Raw genomic sequence first — 21,873 nt, forward strand, 5'->3', positions numbered from 1 at the left:
AAATTATAGTCCGGTTTTCCCTACCCCCTAAAAAGCAGCCTGGTTTGGCAAGTTCAGTCACAGATTACGGGTGTTTATCGATACTGGCTATGTATACTCACTAGAACATAAACTCACCTGGAATTTGGATCTCGCAGCGTGAAAGGATTTTAATAGGATTCATTCATACATTTGTTCAACATTTTATAAAGACTTCTGTCCCCAAAATTCAATTTACAATTTTTACAACATTTTACAAAGACTTTGATCTCTAACTCCCCCTTTACAAATTTACAAGAATTTACACTCACTGCAAGGATTTCTTTCCAGAGTTTTTTTTTTTAAGTTATTTTTCCTTAGGATCCAAAAATGTTAATTTTAGATGAGAGGAGAGGCAATTGAGGCTCACATGTGGGGACTGTGTGTGATGGAAATACGGGACACAGCAGCGCCTGGATTCTAATTTAGACCAGCCTGCCTCAGGCAATAGGAAAAGTCATTTGTCCCTGTGCGCCCACATCATAATCTGGCACAACTGTGGTATAGAGCCGGTCTTAAACTCTCTCTGCCTTCAGATTCTAGTTTGCCATCTTAATTTATGTATTTCATCATCGTGCCCACTGTCCCACCCTGCTCCCCTTTGGAAGTGACTCTAATTAGAAAGCACACTGGAGGATCCTTGTGGGATCTGAACTGCTAGGATCTCCTTTGATCTCCAATCTGAACTGCGGACGGTCTATTGTTTCAAATTCTCCCCCAGCCCTCGGGTTGACAATTATTTGGCATTTCAGAGCCTGGAGATTGCAATGGATGCTGGACAGGACCGACCGCCTGAAAATCCAGAGCAAGCACTCCCTCCAAATATCTCCCTTCCCCAGACCCTGCACTCCTCCCCCTCACCCCCCCCCAAAAATTACTGAAAAGGGAAAGATATCGAGTGCTTTATAAACAGCTGCCAATCCATTAATAAAAATGATAAGGCTGGTTAGAATTTTAAAGATGCTCAAGGCGTCTCTAAAACGGCAACTAGCCTAGCCTTTCCTTCCCCCTGACACAAATTAAAACGCAACTATCACACCCTACACTACTATTGCTATTTAAATTCTGCAAAATGCCACGGTGACCTGAGAAACTTTCGGAATGGTGAAGTGTTTCTTGTCTTAATTTGGGTTAGACTCAGCTGAGATGCCTTGCATAAAGATGTGAACTCCGAAGGTAGTTGACTTAAGAATCTTCAGTTTGTAGGACCGGGAGGAGGAGGGCAGAAACGGGGTGGGGGGTGGGTGGGCGGGGGGACGGGCAGGCGAAAAAGTTTTGCTTATTTATTTAATTTCAACCACCAAGGGAACGACGGAAGGTTCATCCCCGGAGCACTGGAATCCTAAAGGCTAGGTAGGCTTGGAAATTTGCGAAATGAATTGTGCGAACGCCTAGGCTGAGGGCTCCGCACGCGGGGAGGGACTGGCTGGGCGGGCACAAGGAAGGAGGGAGGGAGGAAACCCGGTAGGAGGCGGAGGAAGTGCAGTATAAAAGGCCCCAGTCTTACAGCGCGCTCACCATTCTGAGCTACTTTGGGAAGGCGGGATCCTGAGCAAGATCAAAAGAGAGGGGAACGCGCGGTGCCACTGCGGTGATCCAAGCCTACCATCGGACCCAGTTTGCTCTTGCGCTCGAGGCCAAGCTCCGCGCTCTCTGCTCGACCCCGGAGCCTTTCCACTCGCCGGCTGCCCCCAGCACGGCATGAGCCGCGCGCGGGAGCCGGAGGCTGCAGCGCGGTCATGAGGCGGTGGCCCAGGAGCGGCGGCTGTGCGACGCCAGCCCCTAGGTCCCCTCCGGGAGCAGCGCCTCCGGGATGAGCCCCTCGACCCGTGACTGCCTGAGCTGAGATTGACCCCCAGTGCCCCACCTACGTACTGCGCGCCCGAGCCAAGCCCTGAAGCTTCCCACCGCGCCACCTGCGCGCTCCACCGGACCGACACCTAGCGAATCCGACTCGCCTCCCTTTCCAGGGTCTACCAGGCGCCACGGGCGCGTGAGCAGCGCTGCTCAGGGAGCGGAGGCCCACCGTCCAGGAGCAAGTGTCAAGACCCTTCTGGAACTACACTTTATCATTCCCCTGGTACACACGCACGCCAGCTTCAGCAAGGGGCGCACAGTCGCAGACACCTGGCTTGCCCTGAGCCCCCTCCGTTCTCCACCACCACAACTCCCAACTCCACTTTGTCAATAAAGGTTTCTAAACTCGCCCAGGCACCCCACCCACCCACAGCCCCGAGCCTCAGTACGCACAAGGCTCTGCCCTCGGCGGCCACAGCGACCTCGGCAGCAGTGCGCGCACTTGGCGCAGCCCGGCAGGCGGACGCCGACCCCGGAGGGGCGCCCGGGTCACCTCCAAACTGTGACAGCCCCCGTGTACCCGGGGTCCCCATCTGGAGCCGGCTCACCCTAGGACTCGGCGGCGGGGCGGCGCGGCCCGCGGCCCGAAGGAGCGCGGGGAGGAGGGGAGGTGGCTCGTCGGGTGAGTGGCTCCGGGCGGCAAGGGCGGGGGAGCCAAGCGTGGAGGTAACTCCGGGCCGCCACTGAAGCCCTCCTCCTCATTCTCCTCCTCCTCCTTCTCCTCCTCCTCCTCCTGCTCCCCGCGCTCCTCTGGCGGCCGCTCCCGCTCCAGCTGCGGCGCCGCGGCCACATCTGGGGCGCCCATGTGCGCTCGGGGGCTCGGCTGCGCCTGCCCCGCCGCCGCCCCCGCTACCCCCTGCCCGCAGGGTGGTCCCCGGCCCGGCCCGGGTCCCGGGCAGCCCCCCGTCCCCGCCGCCGCCGCCGGGGAGCGCCGGGGTTTGCTCCGCAGCCGGCTTGGACGCCCCCGGCCCCGCCGTGGCTCCGCCGTGGTGCGGCGGCGGCGGCGGCGGCGGCGGCGGCTCCTGCTCCCCCGGCCCGGCGCGCCCTGCTGAGCCCAGCGCCAGCCCCGCGGGCCCCGGGAGCGGGGGCCCAGCGGGGGCCGAGGCGGGAGCCGCGCTGCCGGGCTCCCGGGCTCCAACTCCGCCTCCCCCGGCGCCGCCGCCGCCGCCCGCCGCGCCGGGTCCTAAAGCCGCGCGCCTCAAGAGGATGGTGCGTCTGGCGGCCGAGCTGTTGCTGCTGCTGGGGCTGCTGCTGCTCACGCTGCACATCACAGTGCTGCGCGGTTCGGGAGCCGCTGACGGGCCGGACGCGGCCGCGGGCAACGCCAGCCGGACGCAGCTGCAGGTGAGTGCGCCGCCAGAGAGGGGCGCGCGTGGCAGCGGGGACCGGGTGGCAGGGTGCTGAGCAAGCGCAGGCTGGATGCGAGGGGGCGGGTCCCCCGCCCCACCAAAGAGCAACGGTCTTGCGGGGACAACCTGTCTTAGGCAGAGACGGAGTGGGGTTGCGTGCCTGGAGACTGAACCCCGTATTGAGGTCTGGCAGATGCTGTCCTCCAGGTTTTTCACAGGTCAGGTACTTGGGGGTGCGAGGCTTGGGATGGGCGGCTTGGTATGTGTTTCTTTTGGGGTGCTGACAGTCTTTGATTGCCCTTTAGTGGCTGAGTAATGTTACTCTGGGGGGTGAGGGGAACGGCAGGAGACTCTTAACTATAGGGTAATACCCCCAAACTGGGTTTGGGAGAAAGAACCCCAGGGAGTCTGCCCCTTCAGAAAGCATCGCCAAGGGTCGGGAAATAATGTCCCGGAGGAAAATGGACAGACATCCTGTTTTCCCGCGCGGTCCACGTGCCTCCCACGTCCCTCCCCAGCCTTGCGGAGGGCGCGGAGTCAAGCCACCTGTCGTGCTTGGGGCCCGAGTCACCTGGGGCTTTTAAAAATATAGTTAAGACTTTCAGCGTTCTGCCCCTCTTGTGGGTCGCTTTAGGAATGAGATTCTGAGCATCCGTTGCTCTCCAAGGCTGGAGAGGGGGTCGCCTTTGGGGAGGAGTGAGGGGGCTCCAGACACAAGGTTAATTATGTTTTCCGAATAAAGGATTGCTCAGGTATAGATTTCTTGTCACTGCCCTGGAAAGCGTTTTTCCTTGAGTGTTACAACTGTCAACTTGGAGCATGGGTAGAAGTCAGCAAGGATTTTCCCAGGAAGCCTCGGTAATTTTCTGCCTCCTAAAATCTCTTCCTCAAACCAGCTCTTTTAAACTCTTTGCTCTGCAGTGTGGAGATAAGTAGTATTTATTGTTCCCAAAGGACTTTACAACCATTGCCCCTGCTAATGTACTTTTTAATGTAATTTTTGTGAAAAAAAAATTGTTAGAGAATTCACTTAAATATTTCTGTAGTGCTTGCTATGTGCCTGTGTGCCACTGTATTAAGTGCTTTACAGAATTTCATTGATTTAATGAGGTACTATACTGTTAATATGCCCCCTTTACAAATGCAAAAACTAAGGCACAGAGAGATTAGGAAACTAGCCAATTTTCATGCATTCCAAACTCTTGATTACTTATACCAAGTTTTCTCTCTGCCAGGATGTTATAGACTAAAGCAAGGTGATCCTTGAGCACAAATACAAAACCAGGAATGGAAAAGAATACACCCAGAGCCTACAGTTCTTTTAAATTTGGGACATTTCTGGGGCGCCTGGGTAGCTCATTCTGGGTTGGTCGACCAACTTCAGCTGAGATCATGATCTCTCAGTTTGTGAGTTCAAGCCCAGCATAGGGCTCTATGCTGACAGCTTGGAGCCTGGAGCCTGCTTCAGATTCTGTGTATCCCTCTCTCTCTGCCCCTCCCTTACATTCTCTCTCTCTCTCTCTTTCTCTGTCTCTCTCTCGAAATAAATACCCATTAAAAAGAAATTTTAATTTGGGGAATCTCTGAAGATGTTCTAAATTTGTGGGGCCTGCCCGTCTTCTGTGGGCAAACAGGTACAATGACAGACTTACCGGATTCCTTTGGGGAAACGGAAGACACTCCCATTCTGTAGATGGTGCGACACCCACCAGTCTACGACTGCCGGCATAATTCTTAATATCTTCAAGATTTCTGGAAGTCATATTTTATACATGATGCTTTCTTTCCTCATGGACTCATGAAAAGCTATAAAAATGATGTTCTATGGAAAAGTAAATTTGGCAGATTTCTTTATGAGGTGTTTGCTATCATTAGAATAACCTGGGGTTGGCCTTTTCTGCCTGAACAGTAAGGTAATGAGAGAAGCAGCTGGTGGAAGTGGCAGCTGCAAAGGGGAAGTGGATTAAATTCTCAAAGGGGCCTTTGGCTGAAGAAGTTCCCCAAGAGGGCAAAAGAAATGGGGGATTTAGAAGGAGTAATGCTCCTAGGAGTATCTTGGGTCCCAAGCAGCTGCTAATCCACCAGCTTCAGCTTATCTCGCAATAGTGTTTGATTATTCTGTCCACTCAATGCACTTATCCAGGCAGAATGATGAGTTTAACAGTTTGGTTCATAATTTTACTCTCTTTTGTAATTTGTTATTATAAAAGTTTTATATTCTTCCTGACTAAAGTTATTTCTCTGGCTCTCCAAAGATCTTACCATTCAAATGGAGAGAGAGAGAATATGTCCCACCAAGTGAGGAGGTCTGCAAAAAACATTTAGGTTATTGTTTTCAGCCCAGGACACTGAATTCACTAGTAGCAGGTGTATTTAAAAACAAAACTGCAGACACTATATTCTTTCTGTTTACTGGACATGTGTAACCCATCTCAAAATCCATTTAAATGTGTTGGTTCTGTGATATTTTAAGCTGCTAAATTCATTCTTTGTAACCAGGAAGTTAATCAGTCCCTAGACTACATGATTGTTCTTGTTATTTCTGCTTAAAATATTCTAAAATATGAGGTTGGAGTGAGAAATAAACATGGTTCGTTTATTTACCCAAACTGTAATATCTTTGGGGTCATTTAAGAAGAGATACTCCCTTATTTAAGATCTGGTTGTTTTGACATTATTAAGGACACCCAATAAAATAGTAGTAAGAATAACAACAATCATGACTAAGATTTCTCAAGTGTCTTTTATGTGTCAGGCACTATCCTTAGCAGTTTACATATATCAACAAAAGTCTTGTGAATCAGGCACTATCATTATTCTTGATTCAACTAAAAGAACTGAGGTTAGGTAACTTGTCCAAGGTTGCCCACGTAGAAGCACTATATTTCAAGTGGCTCATGAAACCAATGATGTTAGTCGTCACACCATTTTGAATATTTAAAAATATCTGATAAGAAATTGTCTGGTTGTCTGCAACAGCTGCATAAAAATGTACAGAAACATTAACTTTTTTCACTTTTGAATGAAATCTAAGCTCTTCATTGAAAAAGTGTCTCATGTTCAGAGACGCAGACTAGTTCTTTGAGGTCTTTAATAATAGTCAGAAAACAATGATATATAATAAAAGCAGTCTGGAAGATAGAACATCCCAAAATATAGAATCCCCAGGCAATAATAACAACTATTATTATATTTCTTTTATTTGAAATTCACATGACTACCTCTCTACTGAATCTCAGTCAGATTTAAAACCATAAATTTCTACAGATTTTAATAGGAAAGTTAGAATTTATTAAGACAGTGAGATATAAGCAAGTATTATAAACCATCAAATTGATTATTTTTACAATGCCATTAAAGCAACCCAAACTCTGAAATGTAACTTAGTGTCTTTGTTCTCTATCTCCTAACTACTGTCTTTATGAGCTCTTTCTCCCTTTATCACTCTACTTGCCTTCAGTAAAACAACTTAGCTTCTGGTACTGAAGAGGTCATCAGAGCCATTTATAGCAGTAGAAGCAAAAGCAACATTTATTTGTATTTAATACAAGTACGTTTCCTACAATGATTCTGTGGGATTGACAGAGAATTTGAGTCTTTGTATACTCATTTTATAGATGAGGAAACTGAGGCCTGGAGAGATTTGAGTAACTTGCCCAAGGCCACACAGCTGTGATGGGGACAGGGCCGAGCTTCAGAACCAGGCAGGCTGATACTGGAGTCCAAGTTCTTGTTCCTATTCAGCAGAAAGACTCCCAGCTCTGATTCAAGTCAACAGCCATTGCATTTCTTGTTTCATGGCTTGCCTTCCCATTATCCAGACAGGCTGGTGGCTCTTCTCCCTGGAATTCTTTATAAATTATGGATGACTGTCCCACTTAGCTATTACTACATAACAAACTACCCCAATATTTAGTGGCTAGAAACAACCATTATTTCATTAGCTCATCAAGAAAACTTGCTCCAGGCTCAGCTGGGTGGTTCTTCTGCTGATCTCACCTGGAATTACTCATGTGACTCTAGCCTAGTGTTGGCTTGACATGAGCTTGATAGTCCAGGATGACCTCACTCGTATGTCTGATGGTTGGTGCTGGCTGTCACCTAGGCTCTGTCTCCACAGAGTCTTTCATCTTCAAGGAACCTAGCCCACAGAGCCTGACGTGGTGGACTTAGAGCAGCAAGAGAGTAAAAGCAGAAGTTGCAAAGCCTCTTGAAGAACTTGTACAACTTCAGCTACATTCTATGAGCCAAATAAATCACTGGGCCAGCTCAGAGTCTAGGGCACAGGGAATAGACTCCTCTGGATTGGAGGACCAGAAAAGTAATATTGCAAAGGAGCGTGTGTATAGCAATGGGAGAAATTACTGTGGCTATGTTTACAAATATCTACCATATTCATTTTTTGTCTCATATGCTTTGTAAATGTTTAGACCAATCTTGCACTCACCTTTTAATATTGTTTATGCTGCCTTTGGTCATGAAAAACTTTCTACTTTATTTATTTTTTGTAATGTCTTATTTATTTTTGAGAGAGAGAGAAACAGAGCATGAATCGGGGAGGGGAGAGGGAGAGAGAGAGGGAGACACAGAATCTGAAGCAGGCTCTGAGCTGTCAGCACAGAGCCCAGCGCAGGGCCCAAACTCACAAACCATGAGATCATGACCTGAGCAAAAGTCTGATGCTTAACTCACTGAGCCACCCAGGTGCCCCAAAAAACTTTCTGTTTTGAATGTAATCAACTCTGAATCCTTTTATGATTTTCGGTTGTCTTGCTTTACTTACAAAAAGGTTCCTCAAATAAAGATTGTCAGAATCTTTAAATATATTTTGTTCTAACAGTTTTATAGTTCCTTATTGTTGTTGGCTGCTGTTGTTTAGAACAACAGTCTGCTTTGAAGTTATTTGTGGGTTTAAGGTTTAAGATGAAGATACAACTTTGGTTTTTGTCCAAGTGAATAGCCACTTGTCCTATCATACCTAGGTTTGTTTCCTATTGTGGATAGGGTTTTATTTTTTGTTGTTATATTCTCCAATTTGTTAGTTCTAGAATATAGGAAAGTTATAGAAATATATGCTTACAGTTTTCTTGGTGCGAGCATGAAAGCTAGCAGTATCCATTTCAATAGTGTATCATTAGAGTTCCATGGGATGAGGTTAAAATCTTCATTTTTTTTTCACTTTAGCACTTTAAATAATAATCATCTCTTTCTTATGAGGTTGTTAGAATTCATTCATAAGTGCTTTTAGGCTTGGTACCTCTTTGCTTGAGATTACTGATTATCATTCCATGTTAATCCATGGCTAGTAGTCTATTCAGATAATATAAATTTTCTTGAGTCAATTTTGATAAATTATGTTTTCCCAGAAAATTATATATTTTTATAAACTGATAAATTACACTTTATCACTATAAAGTTTATACATAGTACAAGCATATTTTGCAAATATTTCATAACTGTATATTCTTTATGTTTTATGATGCACACTCTTGGATCTCTTTATAAAACCTATCAGATCAAGATTGTTGATTATATTTTGAAAACCCTCCAACTTGATTTATTTACTGTCCACTATTTTACTGATTTCTCAAGAAAATTAATTTCACTTTTATCCTACTGTTGTTGATTTTTCTGTCTCTCATTATCCCATTAATTTTTGCTTTACTTGTCTCGAATCCATGGTGTTGGGACATAAAATAACCTTTTTTGGTGGTTATATTTTATCAAGATGAAATTCCTTATTTATCATTTTATTGACTTTTGTCTTGAATACTTTTTTGTCTGATATTAATGTTGCAACTCTTGTTTTATTTATTTTTCTTTTGAGATTTGTCGAATGTCCTTTTCCAACCTTTACTTTAAAACATTGTCTAACTTTTTTTTTAATTTAAATAGCTCTCTTATTAATAACTGATAGCTCAATTTTCTGTTTCCATGCAACACATCAATGAATTTAACTCATTTATATTTGTTGTGATTACTGATAGATTTGAAGATATTTTTCCCATTTTGTGTAGTATTTTCAAATTTCCACAATTTTTTCCATTTTGCCTCTTACTCTCCAATTTATCTGTGTAACCTTTGGCAAGAGACTTAGCCTTTATATTAATTTCCTCATCTGTAAATTATATATATAATACTATTTCCTGGTGCTGTTTTAAAAATTAAAACACTGAATGCATACTAAGTAATTTATCAGAGCTTAGCACTTAAACATTCAATAAGTACTTAAATACTATTTACTTTGTTCATTTTTCCTCAAGTATTGAAAGTGTTCTATTGCTGTTATTCTCAACATTTTAACAGATTTGAACTTACACTTTTTATCAGTGCTGAGAATCAATCCGTATTTATAACCTAAAGCCTCCAAAAACAAGATTCTGATATTCTGTTTCTCTCTGTGTCCTGTGTATCTCTCAGCTTTTAATCATATTATCTGAATATTTAGGCTAAATTATTCTTCTTTCTATTTCTTTTTTCTTTCTTTCTTTCTTTCTTTCTTTCTTCCTTTCTTTCTTTCTTTTTCATTATAACTCTTAGGAATAATTTCTTAGCAGTTTCATTTATGTTTCTAATAATTATCTAGACATAACTATAAAATTTACTTATTTCTTTACTGGCTGTTGCTGCTACTTGAATCTCATATTTTCATCTTTTATTTTGTTGGAAAACATTCTCAAAAAGTTATTTTAGGAAGGTTTTATCAAAGGCTAAACTCTCTGAGATCCTAAATTTTTTAACATATCTTTATTTTGTTCTCACACTTACATGCTAATTTGGTAGTTGGCCATGTTCCATATTGTTTCCCCTCAGAATTTTGAAGATAAAATCCAATTTTATTACATCAGCTCATGTTTCATTCAAAATCGGATGCTATGTCTTTGTAGCTGGCTATTTTTTTAAACTAGAAGCTTTTAGGATTTTTCACTTTATTCATAATGTTCAGAAATGTCATCATGTTGTGTTTAGATTTAAGACTTTAGTAGTTTGTTCTGGTTGGCACTCAGTGGACCCTTTAAATCTGAAGCCCCAAGTTTGTCTTCGTTGTGAGAACATTTCTTGAGTAATCTCCTTGGTTATCCACTCTTTAATCAGTTTCCTGTCCTCACCTTTTTCTAACTTCTATATCCTTGCCTCTTCTCTTTTCCCTCCTTCTTCTCCCCTCCTCTCCTTTTCCTCTTCCTTTTTACTCTCTTTTTTCTCTCTCTTCGAATTTTTTAAGTTTTTAAAAGTAATGAATAATTTACGTACAATAAAATAATCTTAAAAGTTCAGTTCCATTTTTGACGATTGTATATGCCCATGTAGCCACCATCAAAATTAGGATATAGAATGTCTACATCATCCCAGAAAGCCTTCTTGTGAATCTTTATTGGCAGTTCATTCCTCCCAGAGGCAACCAGTGTCTGACTCCTCTCATCACAATTAGTTTGCCTGTTCCAGATCTTCATGTAGATGGCATCACAGGTGTGCAATTTTGTGTGTGTGTCTCTGGCTTCTTTTGCTCAACATGTTTTTGGGATTTTTTTTGTATTGGTGTGTGTATCAGTAGATTTCTCTTTTTTATTGGTGAGTTGTATTCCATTGTATAACTATATCATAATTTATTTCTCTATCCCCCCCATTGGTAAACATTTTGATCATTTCCCATGCGTTGGATATATTTTTTTAAAAGACCATGGTAACATTCTTGTACAGGCCTTTCTGTGAACATATATTTTCATGTCACGTGAGTAAATACCTAGTAGTACAACTGACACAGCTTCTATTCTTGATATTATTATAAGAATTCCTCTAAAGAAACTCACTTTTTCTCAACTCCTTTAGTGTTTCACTTTCAGTTGGATACAATTTATTTCATGTCAACTAGAAATCATTCCTTCTTCTGTAGGCGAAACTTCTCTGCTTTACACGTCTGTTCTGGATTTATTTACTTATTTGTATTTCAGCTGCCTTTTCAGTAGAATTTGGAGAGGGAAAAGAAGTAAATGAAAATGCCTGATCTGCCACCTTGAACTGAAACACTATAATTTTATTTCTTAATTTAATTTTCCTGTATACAAAACAAAAGGAAGTTTTATTGTTTGTGTAGCCCCTTTGTTCTTTCTTTGCCAGCCATATTCTAAAAGGCATTGATCTTTGAGTCTTGATCATTGATCTTTGAAGTCATGAGAACTATCCATTCAGTAAAGAAGAATCTATTTTGGTTTTAAAGCTTCCAAAGGAAAGAATCCCACCATATTCTGTGTCTTTTAAAAACCCTCAGTGTCACAATATTTTCCCTCTGATGTGTCCTTTGAATCTTTTATGCTACATCTTTATTTCATGTTTGCCTTTTTTCCCCACTATTCATTAACTTTTCAAAAACCATCTCATGTAGGATTTGAAGTCTATTATTTAATAGTTTCTCTGTCTTCTCCAGATTTGATTATCTCAATCTTTCTTTCAACTTGTTTGCATTGGTCTTATTTTGTAGCATTTTAATGGTTTCTGTGGTCCTCTCATTTCTCTTTTATCTTCTGAGAACATCTTCTGCAAACCTTGGCTCAGGATTTTTTAATCTATAAAAAAAAAAAAAAGATGGTGATGAAGCTTCTGTTTTCAGTGACAGCTAGGGTATCCCTCTGTATTCATTTCCTAAAGGACAGAAGATTCTTCAGAGGATGAGTTAGGGGTGTCATTTTAATGCCCAGATTATATGCAGTGAGTTTATGAAGTAATGGAGGAGTATGCTATTAAGAAACAGATCTCATTTTGCATTTTATTTAAATCTTTTCTGTGCTCCACTTCAGTAAGAACTTCATAAGAAGCCATGAACATAAAAGATAAAATTTAATTTCCTTCTTTCTGTGGCTGATGAGTCCATATTTTAGATGAAATACAATGCTAATAAAGTCAATATGCTAGTGGCCAGTGTTCCTCTTGGGACTAAACACTCACTGCCCACTGTGGTCATTGTCTTGATAACATAACTTTATGGCTTCTCCCTTCTCTGCCTTCTTTCCTTTTCCCCTACCAAAGCTTTCTGGGATCATCTCCCAAATATACTACTTGCTCTTTGTCTCAGAGTTTCCTTGTGGGAGAACCCAAACTAAATGAAGCACTACTCACACATTAGGCATGGGGATAGTGACCACTTTTCTAGATAGTGATGGTATAGGAAAGCTATGGGGCAGAGTTTCCATGAGGCACCTGCTGCTTCTTGCTATCATTAACAAGGTTGAGGCCTGTTAGTCTCAGAAAGGTACATGCTATGGGCAGCAACAGAATCAGGCCATGCTATGCCCTCCCAGAGCAGCTGGAAACAGAGGGAATTCCAAAATTGTAGGAATGGGAAAGATCAGGCCTGGGCAAACCCTCAAATTGCTGGTGTATAAAGCAGCTGATTCTGTGCTTGTGTGCTATTTTAGGTAGGAGAGTGAGCAACAATAGAAAGTCCTCATAGATATATGGGATTGTCATCTAATGCCTTAAAAAGGCAGAGGCCCAGATGCCTTGATAAATGTAGCTTCATCAACTCCCCAAGCACTGACCGGCATGTGTCACTGAAAAGTTGTTTCTGTAAACTGAGTAGATATAAAAACAGTGGATTAATTACTCCTTCTTCCTCTTGGTCTGACCCATGCACACTTTAGTAAACCAAGTCATCTTGCATAGAGCACTGTCTGGGACTGATATACCTCTGTAACAGAGCAGTACCCCTTTACCCCCTGGCAGAGACAGTGCTGCAGGGCCTGTCTTCAAGTTTGGGACCCTGGGCTGCCAGACTCACAGTTTGGGGCGCTCCAATCCCCAGATGTTCACATAAGTGACCTGGAAAAAGGAAGGTAGTCTGTGAATGCAATAGGCCACTTCCTGCCAGACACCAATCTCTATTTTCAAAAATAACGAGATGTGGTTAGAATCTATATGATGGATCCAGGGAAGCTAGAAATGATGCCATAAGCCCCCCAGGTGTTAACTTACTCCCAAAGGCATCTAGATAGAATATCCATGCCCATGCCAATGAAACAAATGAAAAACATGCCTTGGCTCCCAACTGCCTCTTGGAGATAGCAGTGGGAAGAAGATAGAGGGAAAAGTGGCAGTTGTGTTATTATTTTTAAAAACAGAGCTTTATTGAGGTGTAATTGACATAAAGGGAACCATGCATATTTAAAGTGAACAATCCAGTGGGCTTTGACACCTGTCAAGCCAGCACTGCTATCAAGATAATGAATAAATCTATCATCTCCGAAAGTTTCTTTGTGCTCCTTTGTGATTCTTCCTTCATTCTCCAGCAATCTCCGGGCCACTGAGCTGCCTTCTGTCACTATAGCTTTTGCATTTCCTAGATTTTTTTTTTTTTTTTTTTTTTTTTTTTTGGGACAGAGAGAGACAGAGCATGAACGGGGGAGGGGCAGAGAGAGAGGGAGACACAGAATCGGAAACAGGCTCCAGGCTCCGAGCCATCAGCCCAGAGCCTGACGGGGCTCGAACTCACGGACCGCAAGATCGTGACCTGGCCGAAGTCGGACGCTTAACCGACTGCGCCACCCAGGCGCCCCTCCTAGATTTTTATGTAACTAACATCATACAGAATTTACAGTGCAACAAGCTTCTTTGCTCACCATAATGACTTTGAGAATCATCCATGTTTTATGTATAAAATGTTTGATCCTTTTTATTGCCAATTAGTATTGCACTGTATGCATACAACATGCTTATCCACTCATCCATTGAAGCACATTTAGGCTGTTTCCAATTTGGGCCTATTAAAATAAAGATGCTATGAATATTCAGGTATAAGTCTTTGCATGGACATATGCTTTCATTTCTCCTGTGTGAATACTTAGCAGAATGGTTGGGTCATACGATAGGTGTATGTTTAGCTTAATTAGGAAATTGTGGCGATCTTTTTAAGGCACTCACATAACATGTTTGGGATCTGTAACGATCCACGGATGCCACTGGAAAACTTCAGAGAATTTGGACGTTGAGTCTCAGGAAGAGATCCTCTTACAGTTAAACCATTTGTAGACTGTGTTCTGCAATATACAACTGATTCTCGAACAATGCAGTCAAAAATCCACGTATAACTTTGACTCTCCATAAACTTAACATCCAATAGGCTACTGTTGACCAGAAGCCTTACTGATAACATAAACAGTTGCTTAACACATATTTTGTATGTTATACATATTATATACTGTATTCTTATAATCAAGCTAGAGAAAAGAAAATGTTATTAAGCAAATCATAAGGAAGAGAAAATACATTTACAGAACTATACTGTATTTATCAACAAAACCAATAAGAATCCACATAAGTGGACTCATGCAATTCAGACCCCTGTTGTTCAAGACTCAATTGTATTATGAAAAATGGAAGGAAGAAGAGAAGAGATTGTCTTCTTGCAGAGAATTCTCCTATTTTTCCAGGATGCCCAAAGTATGGAAATTTCATGGGGCTCAATTCTCCAGGTGACGGTGGTAGAGGGAAAGTTAGGTGCTGGACAGAAAAACAGGTTGGAAAGATGTCCCAGCAGAAGACTCAGTTTCCTCCATAAGCTTCTGTCCATCACTCCCCTCATCTTCTTGTCCCAGGCCTTCCCTGACTAGAGTTTAAGAAAACCAGAAATAGACTTGGTATCTCTTGCCTGGGGACTCAGTTATATTGTGACTTAGAAATCTGGTATTGGTTATGACCCCCAAATGAATTGGACGCCAGTTTTTTTTTTTAACATTTATTTATTTTTGAGACAGAGAGAGACCATGGACAGGGGAGGGTCAGAGAAAGACGGAGACACAGAATCTGAAACAGGCTCCAGGCTCTGAGCCATCAGCACAGAGCCCGACGCAGGGCTCGAACCCACGGACCGCGAGATCATGACCTGAGCCGAAGTCGGATGCTTAACCGACTGAGCCACCCAGGCGCCCCGAATTGGACGCCAGTTTTATTGCCATGAACCTTCAAATTCCAGGAAGTAGAAAGGGCAAAAAGTAAAAAAGGGGAGATCTCATTAGGTGATTCTAATCCTTAGCCCATGAAATGGGTTGAGGAAATGTTAATATGAGCTGATCTCCTGGCTACGCCAGACATTATGAGTGCACAGTATTATAAACCCACCCAGAATTCTCACTGGAGGGCAGGGACTGTCCTTCCCTTACCCATCTGCTGCCTCGATGTTCACCAGGTGCAGCTGTGGCTCGGAGACACAGATGAGAAGCTTGGGGTGACTTCTCTGCCTTTGCACCCAGAGTGCATTCTGTGGAACAGCAACGGCATCTCCTGGGATCTTAGAATCTCAGGCCTCATCCAGAACAACTGAGTCAGGATCTACATTTTATAAGGGCCCCAGACTCATCATATATATGCATGTCACAGTTTAAGAAGCACCATTCAAGATGCGTATCTTACAAGTCGCAAGTCCCAGAAAACACTCAATACAGGTCAGGTATTATTCATCTATTGCCCAATTATGCTGCACGACCAAGTACCCTCAAACTCAGTGGCTGTAACAATAAGCATGTATTCTCATGCTGATGGGTCTGCAGATCATCTGGGGTTCAGTAGATCTAGGCAGGCTAAGTTGCAACCTGTGGGCTGGGTCTGGGTTTCTTCCATGTGTTTCCCATACTTCTGCAACCAGTGAGCTACCTGCCACATGTTCCTCTCATGATGATCAAATGCACAGAAAGGCAGAGGCAACGGGCACTCTTAAGGCTTTGCTTGGGCCACACTATCCCTTCAGCACAAACTAGTCACCAGGCCCGACAGAGTGGCAAAAGGCATGGGCTTTGGATTTGTTTCAAGTTCACTTGTGCTTCTCACTAACATGTGTACCCTTAGGCAAAAGTCTCACGTTTCTCTCTGCTTCTGTGTCCTGTTCAGTAAAATGGGATAACAGTAATAGATAAATCACTGGGAACTTATAATGTTGCAAGGACCAACCACCCTTGATGTATAGGAATGGTTTAACTCATGGGTATGATAGAGCTGTGTGACCTTGGGCAAGTCACTTCAACTCTCTGCATTTCATTTTCTTCACCTAAGAATAGACATCCTAATGGGATAATTCTAATTTGTGAACTTCATCTTCAAAACTGATAACGATGATGCAAAAGCTAACACTGAGCATTTACTCTATGCCGGACACTGCTGTAAAGACGTTAGATGTATTTACACCTTTAACTCAAAATAGCCCAATGGGGATTATCTCCATTTTGCAGCTGAAGAAACTGAGGCAAAGCAATATGAGGAAACCAAGGTTTAACATCTGATTGCTCAGAGCACCTCATGTGGAGGGAAAGATACCACAGAACTGCTGTAGTCCAGGCTTGGCTCCATGTGGCTGACACATTCTGCCTCACGCCAATCAGTGATGCTTCTAAAAAGGCTATTCTTGGCTTCTGCTCCCATGTGGGAAAAGGAAAAGAAAGAGCAGGGGCAGCTTGAGAGAAGAGACTGGGAAAGCAGCTGTCCTCCTGGTTAAACAGCAGCCCCCTCCCCATGCTACCCACCATGCGGAAGCAGATGCTGGATGGATGTGATGAGCACTTCTGGTGGGACCCAGCCATCACCTAGGGCTGTGGTGTGGAGCAGCCCAGCCTGACTCTGAGCCAGCATCAGGCTGAGGGGAAGCGTGAGGCCGGAAGGACCCTGCCTCTGAGAAACTAGAGGTAGAAAAGGCTGTGGATTTCTCTGCCAGCACAGGATTCCACCCACCAAAGGTTGTTTGTTAGTCAAGAAATGCACGTCGATCTCTGTGTGTCTTCGTTCTGAATGCCCTCCCTTGTGCGGTCTCACTGCTTAAAATTCATGTGCTCCATGGCAGGGATGGAACTGTGCCCGCAAATATGTTATTCATCACTCACAAACCTTAACAATTTAAGCCTGCAACCACTTCCCTGATGAAGGGGGACACCCTTTCCTACCTTCCTTTCTCAGACATAACAGAAGAGAAACAGGACAAGCTTTGGGGGCAGAAGCCTGAGGAACTCTCTGAGCTATATATTCTGCTTTCTTAATGACTGTTGCTGGCCAGAAGGATAACTTCCTTGTGGCTAATCCAATTTTCCCTTTCTTCAATGTGTCACAAAGTCCATTTTCTCAAGGTCTTCTGAGGAACAAGTAGTCAGCTTTTTAAAATGTTTCCCATAGGTGAGAGTAGTATCATATTTCTGTTTTTATTTATGGCACTACATTGCTAATATCTAGTCAGCCACTCTGGTTCCAGATCTTTTTCAGTTATTCTTGCCAAGTTCCTGACTGCCCTAAATCCCCAGTGTATTTTATCTTCTGTTTTGTTTTTGTTTTGGTAGGCTGTGTCTTATACTTCAGGTATGTTCTGCATACCTATTTCTTCTCGCTTTGCACCCCAGATGTTGAGTTGGGACCAGTCTCATTTCAGCTATCTTAATAGCTTATTAATTTGCCAATTGTCACAGAATTGAGCACTGACTAGGTAGATAGCTAGATAGAAAGGAAAAAATAATTTTAAAAAATATATGACCACTGAAAATATGAAATCACTATAATATGCTGCCGGAAAGAAAAAATGAGAAAAAAAAAAACCCAAATCTGAAGAGATCCAAGTGTTGGCAAGAAGGTGGAGCACCTGTAGGGAATGTGAACTGGTATGAACACTTTGGAAAATTGGTTTCCAAGCTATTAAAATAATATAAATGTACCCTCTGACCCAGCAATCCCATCCTGGAAATATACCCAACAGAAATGTGCACTCCAAGCCCTGAAAAAGAATGCTCAGAGCAACACTATTTAAATAGCCCCAAACTGGAAACAGCGAAATGCCCGTCAACAGTAGAACAGATAATCAGTAAGTACACACACAGATAGCGAACAACTAGTCACAACATGTACAACTTCACAAATGTAATGTTGACTGAAAGAAGCCAGGCACAAAGGAGTACATGGATGATTCTGTTTATATAAAATAACCAGGAAGAACTAGAAGAGAGAACACTGGTCGCCCTTGTCAAGGAAGTGACTAGAAGGGAGCATAAAGGGGCTGTCTGGGGCACTGGTAGTAATGTTCTGTTTCTTGATGTGAGTGTGGACTACACAGATGCATTCAGTTTATGAAATCTCACTGGGCTGTATAGTTATATATGTGCATTTTCCATATGTGTATCAGACTTCAATTAAAAATACTGTAAAAAATGCAGTGGGCAGGGTGGACGGTACAGAAGAGATGGCCATTTTTCACTGGGAAAGGCAACCCACAAGCCCTGGAGCCCACTCTCTTTGCTCCCTGATGTGTACTACCCTGCAGACTGGTCTTCAAATTGTAATGAATGTGGACTAGTTTCGGTGTTATGAGGATCCTCCTCTGCCTCCATGGCCCAGTGCTATTGTTATGACATCAAAGACCAACTGCTGACTAAGATACAGTCCATATGAAAAGAATGACCAGCAAATTTACTGCTTGACTTCATTCCCTTTAAATGGAACTGGCCCCGTGGTCCTCTTTCAAAGCTCAATTGTAGACATATATCTTCTTTATAGGACACCGTGTACAATAAAGAGAAGCAATAATTTAAAACTTAAAAAAAAAAAAAAGAATACCTTTGAGAGCGCTGTGAGGTGAGCATTCCATCACTGTGGTTACATGTGCCCAAACACTCCTAAAAGTCTAGCCGTTGGTCTGACAGCCTTCTATTCAACATGGTGACTTTTTTTGGACCAATTGAGTTATATTTTTATGCTCCCACCCTTTCCCTAGGCTTTGCAAGTTCTTGGGAAAGTCCTTGATGAGGGGTGATCTACTTCAAGCCACCTCACTGAAGTCAGACAGTATGGCAAAGTCTGTATCCCAGTACTCATTAACTTATTTGGAGTTGCCCTTTGTGGAGTACACATTTTTTTAAGGACTGAGCCCAAACTAAGCCTGGATCAGTTCTATGCAGTCCCTTAATACCAACATGGACAGCATTCCTTCACACAGCTTTAAGTGTGGAAGTCTCAGGGAGTTATTAGCACTTATGGATACTGAGTGACAAAAGAATGGAGTTGTTTTATGACTGTGAGAAAAGTAAGAACCTCGTTCCCTTTCTAACAGGGAATAAGGTTCTGCAGCATGCAAGTAAAATTCCTTACAACGTATAGGCTGTCCCTGGCGTAACTTGGGATCTGGCCCAGCTTGTGGAGGAAGAGGCTTCTGCAGTCAAAATTTACCAGCCTGCTCAAAACCAAACAATCCAGAACAATCCTTTTAATATGCAATCATGTATTACAGTGGTGCATTGGCCCACAGGGGATAAAACATTTCAAGAGTTGCCAAGTCATCCTGGCCCAAGGCTTCCCCTCCTGTTTAATCCATTACTCTTGAACAGGTTCAGCATACCATACTTTGCTGGAAAAAGGCTAACTGCTGAGAAGATCCTTTCCTTTGTGTTCCCCTCACTGGCACCTTCAGGAAGGCACACCTATCGTGTGAAACAGCTACAGTTTTCCTGTTGAGGGTTTGATGGAAGCAAAGCAATTCATAAGACACCTATGAAATGAGATAAATCTCACTTAAAATGGGAATAAGTATCCAATGGAAGAAACTGGAAATATTTGAAGAGGCCATGGAATCCCAAGGAGAGTAACTCTAACTGCTGAGCAGCAGGTGGAAATAATGAGTCTGGCTCTTCTGAAGGCAACTGCGGCAGACAGCTTTTCTGTTCCAAGTTCTCACTGCTGGCCTCCTTGCCCTGAGGTGCAGTCCAGTGTGGTCCCCATGCCTGACGGTGGTTCCTTCACTGCTTCTTCTCCAAGGCCTGGCCCGATGCTAAGCTATGAGATAACCCAAAAATGAATGTCAGTGTCCTTGGCCCTAAATTTGTTCATAAATGGGGAAAGGGGAGGAAGAAGAGAAGGCAAGTGGGCCTGACCAGAACCAGAGAACTCAGTTACAGAATGGCAGGGTCCAAAATAAGGGAAGAATTCTGTGCCATGGACCCAAGAAGAGCACCATTTCTACCTTCCTAATGTGAGTGAAGGACAGGGATGTGAGCACAGGGGAAAACTAAGAGACACAATCACAGCCTTAAAGAGCAACCCTCTAAGGAGGCTGCATCTTTTCTCTGGGCCCCTGAATGCTTGTTGCTCCAAGATTGCTCAAATCATTAACTCAATTTACTTTACTTAGAAGGCCCCTGTATGTTTCTACTATTCTTTGGGTCGGAGTTCTTCACACCATTTCGGATGCGGCGTAAATGGAAGTGCTGTGGAAACTTGCCAGTGAGATGGAGCTTGCCAAAGTGGCAGGGGCTGTCTGTAGACCACACAGACTCTTTTTAAAAGAAAAACTCAGCACCCGCAAAATCCCAGATGTTCAGCCTGAAGCAACATCAGGGAGCCATCTGTGGGCTCCCCCTTGAGACTCAAGGACAGGTGGATGCTGTCAGGAGAATTGCTATGGCTGTGCCCTGGAAGGTTCTTGGTCCTAACAATCTAAGTGAAGTGCTTCTTGTGCCATCAAGATACGGGGGCATATGACAGGTGTATGCCAGGGTCACAGCATGTGGTTGCAGGCATGGTCACTGCCCTGCTCACTCGGTTGAACCAGGGCTTCATCTAAGCTCTGTGCTACCCCCCACAACCATGATGAGGTGCTCTACTTAAAAGGCAGGTTGCAGGCACTCACCAAACACTAGAATTTTGTTGTCGGCAAGACCCCTGGAAAACTAAGTCCCAACCTCTCATTTCTTGCATGAGGAATCCAAAACCCAGAGAAATGAAAGAACTTCCTCAAGACTATACTACTCATTCCAGGTTGACCAACTCGTAGGCCAGTCCTCTTTCAGGAAGCCACACAACCTCCCATTTCTGGACATCTTTAAGAGAACTGGAGCATATGTACATCTAAAATGCCCAGGCTCTGATATTATAGTTACTGTTAGGTTGTTATGAGAGCTGAAAGGAAATTCAATGAACATGAATTGTAGCTTTATTTCAGTTACCGGGTTGCAGTCAGGTAAAGGACATAATGTACATAGAAGTATAGAGCATAGCCTGACTATACAGTAAGCATCCCATTATTCCATTCATTCATTTAGCACTTACATATTGAGTGTCTCCTATATGCAGGCATTGTGCTAGACACTGGAGATTCAACAGAGTTCGAGCTTATGCTCTGGAAGGGGAGATTGAGAAGAATTAATTCATAAGTAAAGTAATAGATGTAAAGTAGATGGTAATAGGTGCTTAGCAGTAATAGTAATAGATGGTAAAATAATAGATGGTAAAGTAGATGGTAATAAGTGCCAGCAGGACATGAACAGGGAGCAAAGATAGGGAATACCTGCGGGTACCTACTAAAAGAGTGTGGCCAAGGACGGACTTGGTGGAAGAGTGACACTGAAGCCTGGAGCTGAAGAATAAGACAGGGCTATCTTTGCAAAGAACTAGGGGGAGAGCAGTTCAGGCAATGTAATCCCACACACCAAAACCTTGAGGTGGGAAACTTTGACTTGACTAAGGGACAGAAAAAAGACTGGAGAAAGGGAGTAAGTATAAGGGAAAAAGTGATTTTAGAATTTGTAGAAGAGGGTGGAGCCTTGTAGGTCATGATAAAAGATATAGCTGTGCTTCTGAGATCAGCAAGGAAGGAATCATTAAAGAGATTTTGGATGATGGCTCTGTCTGGTTTGTGGAGAATGGG

At 43.4% G+C, this 21,873-nt stretch overlaps 1 protein-coding gene across 1 annotated transcript in view; it reads left to right on the top strand.

Moving 5' to 3' along the window:
* Positions 1-3,081: 3,081 nt before the first annotated feature.
* ISM1 (isthmin 1) overlaps positions 3,082-21,873 on the top strand; it is a 72,718-nt gene continuing 53,926 nt past the window's right edge. The window contains exon 1 of the mRNA XM_047067715.1: positions 3,082-3,219. Coding sequence (XP_046923671.1) covers positions 3,082-3,219 — 138 coding nt within the window. The remainder of the gene's footprint in view (positions 3,220-21,873) is intronic.

This window comes from Lynx rufus, unplaced genomic scaffold (assembly GCF_022079265.1).
Source record: "Lynx rufus isolate CCGP_SWC_20201006 ecotype Redwood Valley unplaced genomic scaffold, mLynRuf1.p SCAF_8, whole genome shotgun sequence".
Taxonomy (NCBI): domain Eukaryota; kingdom Metazoa; phylum Chordata; class Mammalia; order Carnivora; family Felidae; genus Lynx; species Lynx rufus.